This window comes from Poecile atricapillus, chromosome 14, assembly GCF_030490865.1.
Source record: "Poecile atricapillus isolate bPoeAtr1 chromosome 14, bPoeAtr1.hap1, whole genome shotgun sequence".
Lineage (NCBI taxonomy): Eukaryota > Metazoa > Chordata > Aves > Passeriformes > Paridae > Poecile > Poecile atricapillus.
The window spans coordinates 13,531,179-13,549,126 of record NC_081262.1 but is presented as its reverse complement, the minus strand read 5'-3'; the positions used below and the strand labels follow the sequence as shown (position 1 = coordinate 13,549,126).

The 17,948-nt window shown below is 43.3% G+C and overlaps 1 protein-coding gene across 1 annotated transcript in view; it reads right to left on the bottom strand.

Moving 5' to 3' along the window:
• Positions 1–16,410, bottom strand: part of FOXK1 (forkhead box K1) — a 56,506-nt gene extending 40,096 nt beyond the window's left edge. Inside the window, exon 1 of the mRNA XM_058849331.1 lies at positions 16,001–16,410. Coding sequence (XP_058705314.1) covers positions 16,001–16,383 — 383 coding nt within the window. The 5' untranslated portion in view covers positions 16,384–16,410. The remainder of the gene's footprint in view (positions 1–16,000) is intronic.
• Between the last annotated feature and the right edge of the window lie 1,538 nt (positions 16,411–17,948).

Sequence of the window (17,948 nt, the reverse complement as noted above, 5' to 3'; positions counted from 1 at the left end):
AAGGAGTATAAACACCCCCAGGCTGATAAGAAAGACTAAAAAGGAAAAGAGATCCCAGAAGCCCAACCCAAAGAACTACAAAATGCTGGCTTGGTTCATATATTATCTTCTTTAAAAGCAAACAGAAGTGAGCATTTTGGTTTTAGGCTCCAACAAATGGATGCTGAAAGTAAAAGCTTCAGGAGGGTTTGCACTATAGATATCATGCTGTGAAACTTCAACAGTCATTTTATTCTACACATCTTCCCCACAATTTCTTATCTTTCTTAGCAATCTTTTTAATTGCTGTCAGAGAGCAAATGGATAAATTGATTCAGTTTTTCATTCAAGTGAGAACATTGAAGGCTGTTTCACACTGGAGAATTAGCTGTGAAGAGCTGAATTTTTGTACATATGTCTTTATTTTACATTCCTTACATCTCTTTATTAATGTTCTGATTTCACTCTTTGAAAATTATTTGAGACATCAAGCGCAGTTTCACTTTCAGATTCTCCCCTTTGAGTAAAACAGCACAGAAAAGGGAAAAAAGAGCAAACCAGGTAAGATATTATAGATGCCGCTTTTTCAGTGTAATGAAACACCGCAACAAGGTCAGGGAATAAATTCATGGAGTATCAAAATAGCAGCTCACAGAAGAACAGGGGAGAAACTGCCAAAACTGCTGAGAAGGGTGTTTCAATCTGCTAATGGAGAGCCAGCAGGAATAGCAGGAGGCTCCCTCTGAAGTTGCCACCCTGCCTGGAGAATTAACATTATTGACAGGTGTTCTCCAGATTCTACTATCCCCAGCTTGGCAGGATGCATCTTATAATAATCCTGCTCAGTTCAATGCAAAAAAAACCCTACCAGAAGCTGCTCCAATGTTCTCCAGAGAGTCATCAAAGTGCAAACGGTCAGGAATGTGCATTTTCAAAAATGACCTTTCTGAAAACTTTTCAGCAGCAATTGTGAGCCAGCTCTGTCTGTTCATTCACCTTACTGCCTGCAAAAAAAGCTGAAGGATGTTCTCAGAATTCCACCATCATCACCAGTTATTTACAAACTCAATCCACACCAAACTAGGGATTAATTCACTTACCTATTTAAAACATAAAAAGCCTCGACTACTAAAACTATTATTAAAATTGATCCAGAAAAATCTTGACAATTATTTCCAGACAAATGATAAGCAAGATGATGCCTTGGTATAATCAAAAGGCTATAATTAATAGGCTTTTATAACAAACACCATTAAGATGAAGGGTCTCTGTTGAAGCCCACCACAAAAGTCATCTCTTAAATACTCGTGACAACACAACATGGCTGTTACTGGGTGCCCATCCAGCGGGCAGAGACAAACAAAGAGGTGGTGCTGTAATTGTACCTCCCTCAGCTTCACATTTCAAAACATTGGAGTCAGCTTCAAAATATGCCATTCATTCCAAACCAGGAGCGCTGGGCACAGGGCTGCCTATCAGAAGACAAATTCCTGCTCCCTTCCCAAGTGCTCCTATTCCTTTGCACACCAGCACGCTGCAGGTCAGCAGCACACAGGGCACATTTCATGGAGTACAGCCAGTGAAGATCTAACTCGAGTCTGCCAAGGTGCTAAATGTAGGAGCCTTAGAAGGTCTTGCCTACACCCACAAAAATAAGATGTGATTTTACATCAATATAAATTAATCTGCACCAATGACATCTACCTTTTGATCAATACTGGGTAGGGGTTTTGCTTGATTTTTTTATTAAAGGTTCCCCAGGGTGAATTCTGGCCCCACTTCCACCACAGCATTACAGAAGCTGCTCTGTTCTGCTGTCTAGTCCTTACTATAAACAACTTCATGTCTCGGAGCACAGTTGAGTTACAGTGAACTTTTTTCTGTGTGTCATATGGCAAACCACATCTTCACCCAGCACCACACTGCCAGACAATTCCACTCTCTCATTTATTCTGCCTTTCAGCTTTCCAGTGCTGAAAAGCCCTGCAGTTGCACTCCCAAGGGTGTTAACAGACCTTCAGAGAACATTTAGTAAAATGTCCTAAAAGGCTAAAATTAACCATAAAGCTGCTGTTTATTTTGAAGCTTGGGAACAGGGAGTTGTTTTATGTGTCAGAACGAGTGGCCTGACATCAAAACCCTGATATGAAAGTTTGCCACCGAAGAAGTGGGCTGGCACAAAGAGCAGACGAGGCTTTTATTTAAATGAAGTTGGCTGCCAGCACCAGCAAGTTTCACTATCAGCACTGCAGATGCCTGATACCATCTGTAACACACAGCAAGCCTATTATGTTATTTTGTTGTGTGTGTGGTTGTATACATAAAAATAAGGAGAGTTAAGAGACTCTATATAACACACAACAGCCTGTGTAGCACGGCTGCTCTAATCAGGTATTCCAGCCTGTGGAGGTCTAGATCCAATCTTAATCATTTCTCCACCAGCCAAGAAATATTTGATCTTCAGAGAAAACGTAAACTACGTGCAACACGTGTGTGTATCTCACTTGTATCATCAAATCTTATAAGTGCAAAAATCCCTTTCCATGTTAGGCTAATTAGTCTGTTAATTTTTTAGTACATTGTCAATATTCTGATATAATTTTTTTCTTAAAATTGAAAATTATCAGTATGTGTGACTTGCAAATAAATAACCAAAACTTAACATGTGACATATAGACTCTCCAAGAGCTAAATAGTTATCTGATTTGTACATAGCTAAGAGAGGCCAGGAAACAAACTGGTTTAGATCCAGAGAAGGGTTTTTTAAATGAACTCAGTCTTTTTAACTCCAGTATTTCTGTATTTTGATTTATTTTTCTAAATAATGCTCACTTTCCAATCTTCCATTTTGAACTTCCTTGCATTCCTTATAACAGCGTTGTTTTTCAAGATGTCTTTTTAAAAAGATCACGGCTTAAAACTCCTGTTGGTCACAACCCCTTTAGCATGTTTCAAATCCTGATTTCTCTCCGTGGAGATCAGCAAGCCTCTACCACCAAGAGGAAAATAAAATCCCCTCCTTAAGAGCCATGGGATGTTTCCAGAAGGCCAAGCTGAAGAGAAAGGAGTGCATCACCTACACAAAGTGCCTTGCTCGAGCTTTTACTGTGTCACACAAAGGGAAAAGGCTGAGCTGCCAGGGATCAGTCCCCTGGCAGTGTTTTTGGACAGCAGCCCCTGGGACACACCACGGCCACTGCACAGACACGTGGATGTCAATAACATCACTATCAGCTGCAAGTAGACACAGATGACCAGTCAGCCACTCCCTCCTCCCAGCCTCCTTTGTGTCAATAAATCTTAACCTAGCTGTTTGAGCAATGTTTAATCATAAACAGTTGGGAACATGCTCCAGAATATAAACAAAGGTGAGTAGGAGAAAAATGGAGTGCAGAACCGAGAATCACTCACCACTTGTTGCTGAGCCAGGTAACAGAGAGCAGAGAAACAAAGAACTGCTGGGGAACAGCACACAAACACCTGGTGCTCATTTAAAGCAATGACCATGCAACAACATTAAAGTATCCAGAATTGCAGCCACGGAAGGATTTCAAGGACTAAATGCATTAACATTCTTGGTTCTCATAAAAACAAACAAAAAAGAAAAATTAAATTGCTTAGAACACCCACTCAGATGCATGGAAATAAACTACCCTCATTGATCTCATCCCACTGCCATTTACAACAGTCATCTTGATTCCCTTCTGTGTTGCTAATCAAGCTAAAATTAACTCCTCTCCTGCTTACCACACACGCTAGAGCCACAAAAATCAACACAAGGGGATTCAAATCAACAGGAAGCAGGATGAATTGTTTCTCTCTACAAGTGCAGCCCACCTTGCTCATGTGGCAAACGTGTATTTGGGATTTACAGGATCTCTCCAGGGATTTTAACCACATTTATCATGGGGTTGTGTAGCTGTTTAGGCTGGGTGACAGAATAAGTAGCTGTACACTTCAAACACTTCTGAACAACTTCTAGTCATTACTGGCCTCTATGAACCTCTGTAAAACAAGCTACAAGAAAGTGGGGATTTCAGTCCTGTTCAGCCCGTGTCCATCTTAGAATAATCAACATTACACTTGTCACTCCTGCCCTGACGGAGAGCTAAGACGTGTCTTAAGGCAGCATCTCCACAAAGCCCTGGAGGACTCTTCATTCCCAGAAATTTGGGGCTTATTCAGAGGACACAGAGCTTCATTTATGTGGTTGTCACTCTACCAGTACTGGTAAAAAAAAAATAAATATCATATCCAAGTGTTCAGTTCTAAAGCAGCTCTTCATTTTAGATCCCAGTGTGATGTTTTAAAGGAAAAATACTACACCAAACCAAAATCCCAACCCTACCAGATAACAGCCATTAAACAAAGGTGAAGTACAGATCAAATTGGCAGAACTATGGAGTGGAACAGAAGTTTCAAAGAGAAAAACACTCCGTGAAGATAAATATACTTCAAGTGTATGCCTGACAGCAGCCAAGGTTTTATGGTATTGGAAAAATACAGAACAGTGATAAACAAGGTTAGTCCATCCACCCCCATAGTAACTTGGTGTCCTATTAAGTTAATTCAAGTGCACAATGAAAGGCAGCTCTTATGAAACAATGCAGGATGACATTTAATTCTGTGTTCTGCTCTGGCCACCTCATCCTGCATCGATCCTTCCTCAGACACTGAATTCTACAGTGTAAGGCTGAAATGGCAGACACTGCATAGTCCTGGGTCGGGAGCACGTTCTGCTCAGCCCTTGCAAGGGCTCAGAGCTCTGACGTCTCTCACCTTCCAGTAGGATTTCTCATTTCCCACTTTCCCCAGTCCTAATGGAGCACTGCCAAACCACAGTTCCCAATCCCAATGACAACATGTAGCCCCTGGCTGCTTCGAGACTCCTGGACTGTGGCTGACATTGTTTTCAGAGATGTCACAGAAACACTCAACACCAGCTCTGGAATATACACACACATTTACCCATTTTCTGATGCAGTGCACCAGAAAAAGCTGCCTAGCCCCCATTCACACTCAATTTTTCCTTGCTCCAAGATAAACCGTAAGATAAGAGCCTAAGTCTGGCTTCCATTCTACCACAGCAGAGACCACAAGAAGTGACTCAGTCTCTACCACTACCTCTCATTCCTTCCCTGCTTCTGTGAAATTCAAGAGCCCTTCTGAGAGGCTTTCCAAGCCTCTGCTGGTCCCACTGATCTTGGTTAAAATGAAAAAGGTCAATATTAACTATTTTCCTTCTTTGCTCATCTTGGCAGAAACACTCAACTATGTTTCCCCCTCAGTCATAAACCACAATTAACACATACCTCATTGCCAAAAGAAAAAGCCCCACCTGCACCCACGCTCAAGAGGAACTTCCCTAGACCAACTTCTACACACAGTTCTGTTTTCAATAAGAAATTAAACAGCACACCAAGAATTAAATATGTACTGACAGTATGGAACTAACTGCAGGGCTACAGTTGGCCTCTACAAGAAGCACTGGTTATTAATTTCCATACCTCACTCAATACCAAGAATTTTAAAACTTTGCTTAACTGCCATGGAGCTTTCAGCTGCCTGCAGATCCTGCCTCTTTCACCACACAAATCTGGCCACTGCTGCCACAGGCAAGCAGCAACTTCAATTCTACCCCCATTTTCATCCTATTTCCTCGAGAAGACTCTTCCTTCCTTACAAGTATCCACACTCTTGAGAAATTTTTGTACCCTGGAGAATAAGAGGAAACTAACAGTTTTAAAATAGCAGTTCATAAAATCTCCTAATAACCTTTTCAGAGAAAGGCACTTGTTTCAGCATCTTTGCTGGATACACTAGAGCAGTTTGATTCTCATGTAAAATCTCATTTACAATGCCATCAACTTTCTTCTAATGGGCCATTCATCATGGTAGGATCTGCTTTCAAGTAGCCAGCCCAATACCTTGAAAGGTCTCACACAAGTCATTTAGCAGACTCACCCTTCCAAAGCCAGGGAACTACCTATAAACACATTAGGAAAGGCTGTGCAAAACAAAATCACCTCAGTGAAGCTCAGGAAAAATATCCTAATTTCCACATATATATGCCAGAAAAAGCCTGTGTGTGGGATGGTACTAACCTTTGAATTCAATCAGACTCTCTAAGAGGTCTCTAACATGCAGAGCATGGCTATGATGTATTTTCCTTTGAGGCTGGTTCAGCTCATTTAGAAAGTGATTTGGAAAAGCTAATGTACTATTTATGTACATTATAAAAACTACCCATATGGAGTTAAAACTTTGCAAAATGTTCACATAAGTCCGTTCCACTCCCTCTGAAGACATTTCACAATCCATTCAATACCCAGTAGAGGAAGCCAGGATTACTGTTTTAAAACAGCTCTGAGGGTAGTTTCGATGTTTTAAAAGCTGACAACTTCTAGACTGAGAGCCAAATAAACATTTGGGGCAACAGAGAGCCTCTTACACAAGTGTCTACAAAGTGACATCCACCTGCATCCTTCCAAATACTGATTTTAAATAAAGGTTAAAAGAGAATCCCAGGCACAACCTTCCCTCCTACTAAAAAAGAGAATATTTTTACTATGATTCAGATGATGATGTACTGAATTGACTTGTGAAAGACTACCTAGCAGGACGTGGTTAAGACTGCAACCAATAAAAAACAATCACAAGATATCTAAGGTTTTTAAATCCTGCCAGCATATACAACTGTGCTGAGGGGTTTAATCCTTGAAAAGAGTTTAACCAACTGAAGTGACAATGACTCTTGAAAAACACAGCACATGTGGAAGTTGTCACCCCAGTGGTTTCATTATTTTTAAATTAGGAAAATTTTAGAGAGTTATCTTGTCATATTACTGGCATAGTTTAATGCTACCTTTCCTTTGTTTCAGGAGAATATACAGAATTAGGGAAACATTTTACTTTAATGGATGTACCTTACCTGGAAGATTTATATGAATTTCAGAGTTTGCAGTATCAGCTTTTTGCAGAACAGAATTCTGGCCATTTTCTGCTATAGTTTTTTGGGGTTTTTTAATAGGAATGCTCATTCTTGCAATGGAGAACAAAGCAGGAAGAATTTGAGAAGAAACTAATCCCTTGGAGAAGAGGATGCATCCACTCGGTGACAAGAGACCTCAGATTCAGAATCAATATCCACCAAAACAAACTTGTTTCCCAACTTCATCCTGTGGCTGTTTGCAGCGATTTTTACACAATTGTAAACAGATGATATGCAAGTCTAAACTACTCGATTTTGCCTATTTTCAACAGCCAGCCTGCATATGCCTTGTTTATACAAAACACACAGCAAAAAAATGATAGCAATTCTTTTATTGAACCACTAGCAATCAGGAATCTTCTCCTAAGAATTCCTACGCCTGAAGGAAACTTCACTGCTTGTCTTAATATTCCATAAAGGCATCAGCAGCAAAGCTTGTGCCAGCCTTTGACTTCCTTTGCAGGTCTTCCCAGGACTAAAAGAGTTTCATTATCTTGTCTCATTAGAGGGTGTCTGAGGGAGCCATGGGAAAAGAAGAGCTATAGTAATTACCCAGCAGAATGGACAGGGCAGAAGGAGGCAAAGCCACCCAATTGCCAGGCTTGTTGACAGCCAACACCCCTTTACTCCTGGTGGGCAGGCAGCCACCAGCACCACGTTATGCCAGCCATGAGACAATTGAAAAAAAGCAGTGAGATCAATAAATAAATAGCAGTTGGCACACCTCCCACACCAAGAGCCTACCCTTACTAGCTCGGGCTACGCCTCAAACTGAATATGAAAAGCAAAATCACTTTTGGTCTACCCATCAGGTAGAAACAAAATTTGCTTTCTGTGTCTAGCCCTTTTCTCCTCCCACGCAATCAGGATTCCGAGTGTGTAAGAGTCCAGAGTTCTTATGCCCTCGAGAGAGGAAAGGCCTGAAGTTGCTCAAGAACAATTCCTTTAGCAAGTGCACAAACTGGCTCTGCAGGGAGTCCAGTCCTACTTAGACAAACTGTTGGTAGCTTCTGTATGTGGCCTAAAGGGAGATAGAAGATTAAAATAGTTTGTGTGGGAAGATTTCCCAAGGCTCTCCTTGAAGTGGCACGAAGCAGAAAAAAGGGGTACAGCTCCAAGGTTGTATTTCAGAGAGAAAGGGAGGGACATCCTTTTCCACAGTGCTTAGCCCACCTCTGCAAGGCTTTTTGTCTCCTCATTCTGTCCTAAAAGATGAAGTGGACTGTACTTGCACATGAAAACAGGCTCTTACTCTAGAAGATTCTTGGAGCAGGATAATAAGTGGTAACAATGTGCTTAAAGTTTCCTTCCACTTCTCCTCCTATCCTAATTACACAGCATATATTAACAAAACCAGACAAAGACTGTCCATCTTTGCTCCTTCAGCTAAGGCAGAGCTCCTAATTAACTTCAACATTATTTCTCCCCAACTGTCAAGATGTCCTCAAAGAACATGAAAATTACATATCTGGTACATTTAAAGAAGGGAGGAAAACCACCAAAGTAAATTGCACATGCACAACAAACCAACCCAAGAAATTAAACTCGCTTTTAAGTTACTAAAAATAGACAGGATGGGAGGGAAGGGACTATCAATCAAAACTTAGAGTTGCTGAATATTCAAAGAACAGCCTTGTAATAGACTGCTCTCTCAAGATTGCTTGAAATTTTTATGATAAAAAATGCACATGAAAAAAGGAGCAGAAGGATAACGAAGAGCAAAATATACATGACAGAAGTGGATAGAGAGTATTAATTAGGCCATTAAGGTACTTAAATGTTTTACTGTCCAATAAAATATGTACTTCATAAAAATTAAGTGCCATGCAGAAGGAATGCACACATTCATTTACTGAGTTGTTCTGAAGAAACCAAAGATGTGAATTACTAGCAAAAAACATTTGTGAACAAGAGTGAATAGACATTAGTAAAATTGTATTTGTACTATGAAAACAAAGAATTTACAACTGGATAGAAATTTTCACTCACATTTACTTAAGGGAGAAATTCATCTGCTCTATAAGCATCTCATCAATCTGCTTTTATGAGGAGTCTGCAGTCAACTGAAATAGGGAGACTTATAAATACTTGAAAAAACGGTTCAGTGATTAATACTGAATTATTGACTGAAGTCAATGCATTAAGACCAGACAATAATTTGTACTCACAATTAGTCGATTAACCATGTCTGGAAGTACATCAAGATGTCTTTTCATAGCCCACATTCAAGAGACAGAAAAAAATGCTTCAGCTTTTTCGTCTTGCAAATTTGTCAAAGAAAAAAAAAAATCATTGCAAAAACGACACCCAGACCTTCAGCTCCACATTTTCCCTGGTTTCAGTCTTGCAATCAGTTACATCAGGGCCCATCAGCCATTTCAGATGCATAAAACAACAGTTTAACTGAAGTTTACCTGTCACAAAACACTGCAGAAGCTCAGGGGACTTCTAAGGCATTTGCTGCAAAGCATATGCAACTGTAAGAGAACAAAGACCTTCACCACCCAATACACTGTGGGCGAAGCTTTATAGCACATTTCACTGCCATACTTTTCTTTCTTTATAGTGGATATCCCAGTCATGAGTCTGGAACCTCAGGAAACTCCTGAATGTACAGGGACTGAACCAAAATAATAAAACAAAGCTGGTGTTGGGCATGGCTACATGTGAGAGAAGCCTCTGTGCTCTGGACAGCTATTAAGGAAAAGGAAAGAAAAGGGAAGGAAAGAATCTGTACTAAAAGCAAATGAGAAGTTTTCTCCCTTTTCATTAACATCACCAGCTCAAAAGCACATGATTTTTCTTTTTTTAACCACATTTCCACTTGGATTGGAAAGGAAAGCTGTCTCATCCATGTCTAACCATCAGTGAGGTGAAGTTTTTGCTCTGGGAAGCATTTCTGGTTACGGAGCCCCTTGGCTCTGACGGCAGAACACCCAGACACCGCTCAGACACTGAGCTAGAAGGAATTCAGAGTAAATCACCACATGCCAGAGGAGCTGATATGGAGCTGAGTGCTAGCAGAGATCCCCCCAGAATAGGAAAACCAGCTGGAGGGAACTCTGAGTGGTTTAACAAGCACCTCACCAGTCTGTGTCCCCTTTGTCACCTCATGCTGTCAACAGAGCAGCCCCATAACCCTCGCTGGCCCTGCGCTCTGCCATCGCTGCAGCAGCTCCTCTCAAGAACAGACACAAATTACCACACCTGGGCCAGCAATTAGCCTGTATTTGCACAGCATAAGCGGCAAATTCGAGTTCCCTGTTCTCTACCAACATCCTGTTGCCACATCTACTCCTCCAGGAAACTGCAACACCAAGAGAGAGAATTTGGCATCCCACAGAACGGCTCAGCCGCCAAATGGCCAGCGGAGCAGTTACTGGGAGCTTGCTTACAAAGACAACAGGCACATTAATCTGCTTGTCATTTATGCTTTCATTTATTCAGTGCAAGGCTGCTCATCACGTTTACTGAAGAGGGAGGGTAAAAAACAAAGCAAAAAGCATTATTTTGATTTGTTACCAGGACAGATGCTCTACAGTGAGTACGCTCACACAGCTGGCACCAAAGTAACTAGGATATGAATTACCACATATTTCATCATTTTTATTCCCCATTTTCAGAAAAGCAAAAACTTTCACATTCATTCATCCTCTAGATTTATATGAAAACACAAGAGTACCCACAGGAAGGAATCCACAGTCACCTAAGGATACGTGCCAAGATTAAGAGTTTGCTAGCACAAAGAAGTTACACCAGCACAACTTGAATCCACATTTATGACTTTATAGCTGAGACTCCACACAAAACTCTACAAGACAAGTGTGGCATGTTCTCGTTAATCTTTTCACAATCAACACATCAGCTATGCTGAACCAAGCCTGGTTTAAAAGAATCCATAAGGACATATCCTGAGTTTTGCATAACCTTAGTTTATATTCACAACCTGGCTTACAGCACAGCTATTTTTGAATCAACAAATTGAGCAGCAGTTTCATATGAGAGAAACTTTTCCTTAAATGTTTAATATAACTCATGACAAATTGAGCTGCTTAGCCAAAAATTACTACTTGACATAAATTCCATAATTAAAATCAGGTAATCCTTTATCACATCTTGCTATGCAACAAAAAAACCTGTTCTCAGACAGCCTTTGAAATTAAGTAAGAGCATGAAAAATACAAGATGAAGCACTAAGAAAGCAAATCTTTAAAGGGTTTCTAGCAAGAATAAAAACCACCATCCACAAGCTGTAGCACAGCAAACAACATATTTCAAACAAAGAACAACAACAACAAAAAATAGTTGCAAATGCAGATAATGCAATATTTAAGAAGCAAAACTACCTGAGGAGTTACCAGAGACAACATACATATGCAGCATTTCAGAAACAACTAGTTCTGCAGTGGTGGTTATGTGGTCAAAGCATTTCCTTAGTGTGTGCACACAGGGTGTGCAGCTGCCCCCAGATGTAAGGACACCCTCCCTCGTACCCACCGTGATGGCATCACTCCAACCACGAGAACGGAGCTCGAGTGCTTGGTGAGGTCACCAAAACACTGCAGTGCATTGTGCACATCTCCGTTTTTCTAGAAGACAACATTTTTTTAAACTTGAATTAGTACCTTGAGTTTCTGGCTGTATAGCCACATTCCTTAGAAACTGGATCTAATTCTGCATTTTCTGATTGCTAAACCCTCACTGTTGCTGAGACACCCCCACTACCCAAATACCAAAGGGAACTTGTGTACTCACAATATGGAAAGATTAATGCACGTGTAAAATTCTGCAGGATCAGCACCTTGGTGTGTGGTCAGAGTATTGGACTATTTATTTTTGTCAAGTTTATTGAGTACCTAGAAAAATCCCATTATAAATAAAGCAGCATGCTCTTAATAAAACTTGACATGCATGCTAAGTTTTCAATTTATAATGGGGCTTATACACATTTTTTTTTTAATTTTAACTCTATGTTTTAATTTTATTTCATACATCCATATATTCACTTCCCTTGTATTTATTCTCAAGCTAAAAAAGCTCCTCCATTTATTTCCTAAATGCTAAAAGAATTACAGGTTTAAAAACTTTTTTTATGCTTAGAAACCTCATACTGAAAGAACCCATTTACACTGAAAAACACCAACTTCAGGCTCCATTAATTATGCTACTGCAAAAATTCTAAATGGTCACAGAAGCAATAAGCAAATATCCCATGAAACATTCCCAGACAAGCATCATTTTCCAATCTATTGAGCTCACAGTTCAAAAAGCTCAAGTGCTATTATCAGGCTATGCTCAAGCAACATTTGCAGGTTTAGTCAATAGAACTTTTGTGTTTAGGAGCATCTGAAGACCTGACTCATAGCTACTTAAAATTCAGGTTAGCAAGTTTAACTTTCAACTGTTACAGTTCCTTCTGTTCTGGGGAACATAATAAATAAATAACTAAACAAATGCTTATTTTAGTTACTGGAAGTGCATAACTTGCTATTGCAAATTATTTTTAAAACTGAGTCAATTTTGAAGACAACAAAGAAAAAGTTAATAATTCATCATTAAGGTGATCTTGTAAACACCTGATTACACCATAAATTTGAAGAAATTCCTGTCTTCAACAGGAAAAAATACTCCAGTTAATGGTTCCTGCTCTTACACTTTTGCTAGTATCAAGAGTTTTTAAAATCTAGTGTGTATTCTCCTGGTAACTTTGACTTCCTCTTTTGTACAGAAAAATAACCAGATATTTATCCACAGATTTCCAGCTTCTACCAGCACAGCTAAAAAACACCACAAGCTATAAAAACAGTTTCTAGCAAATCCTTAATTTGATTTGAAGCACTTATTTTTGATGTAAGTACTTCCATCATTTCATCTTGATTTATATTTGTAATGTCTGCTGTAGTGTAGCACTTATTAATTAAACTGATTAAGGATCTTCAGCTGTACCATAGGTCCTCCACTCTTCCACCCACTTTGTTCCTAACTGTCATTAACCTCTAGGAAATGTCCTCTTTGTTGGTTATTACTGTTTAATTATACTGTATAGTTATGTCATCACATCTGTGAAATACAACCTCCCATAACAACACAGCTGTGGAATATGATACTCCTGCCCAGCAGTAAAATCCTGGTTACAGCAGAGAATCCACACACACCACGTTGATGGAGGAAGTGATACAAACCTTTTCAAAAGCCCTTGATTTTGAGTAGGGCTGTTAAGACAGGAGTAAGTACAGCCTTCAAGAGAGGTCTCAAACTCCCCCTCTCTCCTCCCATCCCTCCTGACAAGATCCTCTGTACATTTCAGGAATTACTTCTAAACTTAGCAAAGAGAAGTTCTATACAGAAACAGTGAAGTGAGAAGGAACCTCAGGAAACAGAATTTATGAGCTCACCATCTATTTTTTAACGAATAGTATGAACTACAACTGAAAGACACTTTTTCCTGGAACCCTCTGCTCCATTCATGATCTCATGATGCACAAGCATTTCCTTTTGTAATGTATTTGCTTGTAACGTAACAGCAGCAGTGACTGCAGTGGTCCAAAGAAAACAGCACTTTGCCCATTTCTGCCATCCTTTACAGGTGTGGAGGGAAAAGGGAGGACAACCACTCAAACAACTGGTTTTAGAATATTACCAGCAAGAGCTCCCCACATCACAAGGACCTCCCTCTAAAACACTGGATGGAAGGATCACTAGTTCCTGAAATTTAACATAAACTGTACATTCTGCTGGTACACGGAAAAGGTGTGGCTTTACCAAACACAGCAGGAGTGTTACCATAATATGCAGAAAACATTGTGTATGTGTACTACAACCTGTCCTCACTTTGTCCTCCTTCTGACAACATTAGCTGGCAATAAGCACACAGGCTTCCCTACAGGAAAGAAATGGCACTTTATATTTACTGGGGAGAGATTTGTGTGTGTGTGTGTGTGTGTGTGTGTGTGTGTGTGTGTGTATGTGTGTGTGTGTGTGTGTGTGTATGTGTGGAGAGGGTGACTGGGAGAGAATTGTCTGTTTTTTCATGAGTGGAGATAACAAGATAACAGCAGACAGTTTCAAGCCTCAATCAAGACTGGGTACACCAAGCTTCAACAAGATTTTCTTTTTCCTGGTCTGGGTTACAAACCCTTGACTGGCCAGTAAGGAGTTGTTTACCTGACAGAAGCAAGGGGGCAAATTCCTTTAGATTGATGCAAAACATTTTCCTTCTCTGGAAGTCAGAAAGGGAGGAGCACCAAGTTTATTTATGTAGCTCAAACAGCAGCCAAGCTACGAGGATGCCTTATTGTGTAGAGTTCATAAGTGTACATTAAACTCCTCCCTTTAAAGCAATGCAGAAGGAAAGTTGCCATTCCCACTCCAAGGAGCAAAGGGGAGAGAAATAAGCAATGAAGGTGCTGTTTGACATAGTTTTCTGTCACAATGCTTATGATTAACCAAGTGAAGAAACAGAATGACAGGGAGGAGAGAGCTTGCACAGACACCAGAGTCAGAAGGAATGACAACAGAAGTGCCCAGGGCTTTGGGTGGTCTTGTTTTACAAAGCCAGATTAATTAACCAGACACTAAAGGACATCTCTTTTAGAAAATGAACACGTTAGAAACCAAAACGCCTAAGAGAGAGAGCAGCTAGGGAGCTATAACGAAATTACTAAGTACAAAATGAAGCAGCCTGCAGAGGAAATGAGTAATTAAAAAACCCTCCCCTGAGCGACAGGCTGGCGAGAGAGGGATAACTCCAGGACCCTGGTGCTGGAGGTAAACATTACCAAAGCCAAAACGTGACAGATGAAAACAGATGTTTTATACAAACAACAACCCCCCAACCTCCTGCCTTTACAGCACACTCAGAGATGGCATTAGGCACAGTCAGTCTGGAACAACCTGAGGAGATGCACCCAGGAATTACATCACCCACCAATATCATTCTGCTGCCCTGGGGTGAAGCACTGCAGTCGATGGACAGTACTCAGCAACTATAAACAATGCTTTCAGAGGAAAAAATGGGTTAACATCAACCTCCTTCCTCCTTCTGCAAGAGAATTTAACAGAGCACCTGGTAGCACAGTAAACCCTTCTGCACTCCTCTCCCCTTCCTTAAGGAAGCAAAGATGCTTTGGGCACCTGCTGTCCTGGTGAGCAGCATCACCTCCAACCTGGCCTGACTCCTTTTCTGCTGCTCCAGAGACACCAGGAACAACACCTAACTTGCCAACCCTTAAGTAAGCAATTCTGGCAAAGTGGTTTCCAACTTTTTCCGCTAGATCTTTTCCAAGGAAGACAAACCTTGGGCGTAGCAAGTTTCTGCCCACTGAGAATCCTTCCTTCTTCTACGCCTTTTTGAAACCCTTAAGAGCCACCAGTTGAACGTGAGTCTGTCTGCAGGCAAGCACGGAGGATGATGACCATGGGGGATAGCCAGAGGCTCACACTTTTCCCCAAACATGGTTCCCTCAGAGGGAGTAGCCCCAGTCCCAATGAACACCATCCCCTTTCTCAGCCACGGACCGCAGCAAGGCCGGGAAGGTGAGGACATCCCACGTTGATGCTGAGGACTTTCTCAGGCAGATGTCCCTCACCACCACCTCAGGCCCTCCACCAGGTGAGTGTTCCTCACCCACTGTGACCAACTTCACTGTCCCCTAAGGCTCTCTGTGAGCAGGGGGATCCCTCATCGCTATCTCAAGTACTCCACCTTCTTCAGAGACAGACTCTCACCATCCTCTCAGACCCCTGGTGGCCAGGGAGACCCTTGACCCCTATTTCTTTCATCAGCTGTGTCTCCCCACCATCACCACAGGCCCTTCTCCGGGCAGACACACATCCCCTGCATGGGACACGGGCAGCTCATCGTCTGCTCCGTGGGGCTGGGGACCCCTCACCGTCCCCTCCTCGAAGAAGCCCCCGCTCCGCCCAGCCCCACGTCCCCTCCCCGGGACAGAGGGTCCCTCTCCGCCCCTGGGGCCGCTCCTGCCCTGCGGAGCGAGCCCGGCCCCGCCGCCCCCGGCCCCCGGCACTCACTGCGGCGGGAGCTGCAGGGCCGGGCCGCCGCGGCGCTGGAAGGCGCCGTCCACGAAGACGCCGTTCTTGCCGAGGCAGCGCAGGTAGAAGTGCGGCTCCTGGAAGCTGAGCTGCAGGTGCCGCCGCGAGATGAAGCTGGAGTGCCCCATGTTGACGTCCACGGAGCCCTGCGAGGAGTTGCGGCCTATGGTGACGGCCGGCTGCCGCATGAGGAACTCGAACTCGCGGCCCTGCAGCCGCGCCAGCACCGGCCCGGTGCAGGCGGCGGGCGGCGCGGCCGGGGGCGGCGGCCCGGGAGGGGGCGCGGCGGCGGGGCTGCAGGGCGCCGAGCGCAGCGCCAGCAGAGCCCGCGCCCCGCTACTGTCCTCCCCGACTTCGGCCATGTTCCCCGGCAGCGAGCGAGCCAGCGTGCCGGCCTCCGGGGCGGGGCCGGCGGGGCGGGGATGGCGGGGACGCGGGGCGGGGCGGGAGCCGCGCCGGCCGCCGCCTCCCCCGGCAGCTCCGCCGGGCGCGGCCGCCCCGCCGCGGTGCGGGGCGCTGGGCGGGGGCGGCAACGGCGGCCGCGCGGCGCCGCCTGCGGGCCAGGGCGGGCAGCGCAGCGCGGGCAGGTGTGAGGGAGCGGCCCCGGCCCGGCGGCTCCCGGCGGTTAAACCGCTCTGTGCCCCCCACAAACACCCCCCGAGCCGCGGGCTGCCCCCACAAACACCCCCCGAGCCGCGGGCTGACCCCGCAAACACCCCCCGAGCCGCGGGCTGCCCCCACAAACACCCCCCGAGCCGCGGGCTGACCCCTCCGCACATCGGTCGGCTCTGGGCTTTCTGCGGGTCTGGGGCAGGTCCGTGCCACGGCACGGTTCTGGTCACTGACATGGGCTCGCTTCAGCGGCCTTTTGCTGCATCGCCATGGAATCATAGAATGGTTAGGGTTGGAAGGGACTTTAAAGATCACTCAGGTCCTGGCCCTGCCATGGCAGGGACACCTTCCACTGTCCCAGATTTCTCCAAGCCCCGTCCAGCCTGGCCTTCGACACTTGCAGGGATCCAGGGGCAGCCTGTGCCAGGGCCTCCCCACCCTCACGGGGAAGAGTTTCTTCCCAATATTTCACATAAATTTCCACTCTCTCAATTTGTACCCATTACTCCTTGTCCTCTCACTGCAGTTCCTAACAAAGAGTCTCTCCAAATCACCTCATCAACAGCTCCCTGTGCTGGAGAGATGTCCCGAGCCCAAACCAACCTGCTCCAGGCATTTTGTGGGACAGGGGCACATACATCCCCTGGCTGGGGTCTGGACTCTGACATGAACTGGGTTCGGTGGCCTTTTGCTGCCTCTCTATGGAATCATAGAATTTTGGCTTGGAAGAGACATTAAAACATCTGGTTCCATACCCCTGCCATGGGTAAGGACACTTTCCACCAGACCAGGTTGCTTGTAGCCCCATCCAGTCTGGCCTTAAACACTTCCTTAATAACCCTGTACTGCTTGCCAAGGCTTGCTGAAGGGGAGATTCATCCCACATACACAAAGGTGTGAGGTGTAAAACACCTTAATGCACTTTTATAGAGGTTATATATATATATATATAAATATATACACTCATATATGAATGCATATAATCATATAGTGTTTTTATATAGCTTTATACTCATGCATATTTTCATTATAAGGGACTGTGTAGGTTGTTTAGCTTGCATTACAGCATTTCTTCAAATTACTTTTTTATATTTCTGTATGATTATTTATTGTATTTCTGTCTATATTTATATTAATGATAAAGGTCATGTTCTGTGCCACAACAGCATATTTTTGGCTCATATATAGTCTCTACTATACGTACATATCCATATATACATACATCTAGATTAAAGAGATAAAATGTTTCTGTATAGGTGAGCTGGTGATACTTTGCAGAATCCTGAATAGTTAAGTAGTCAGAAAATACAATGAA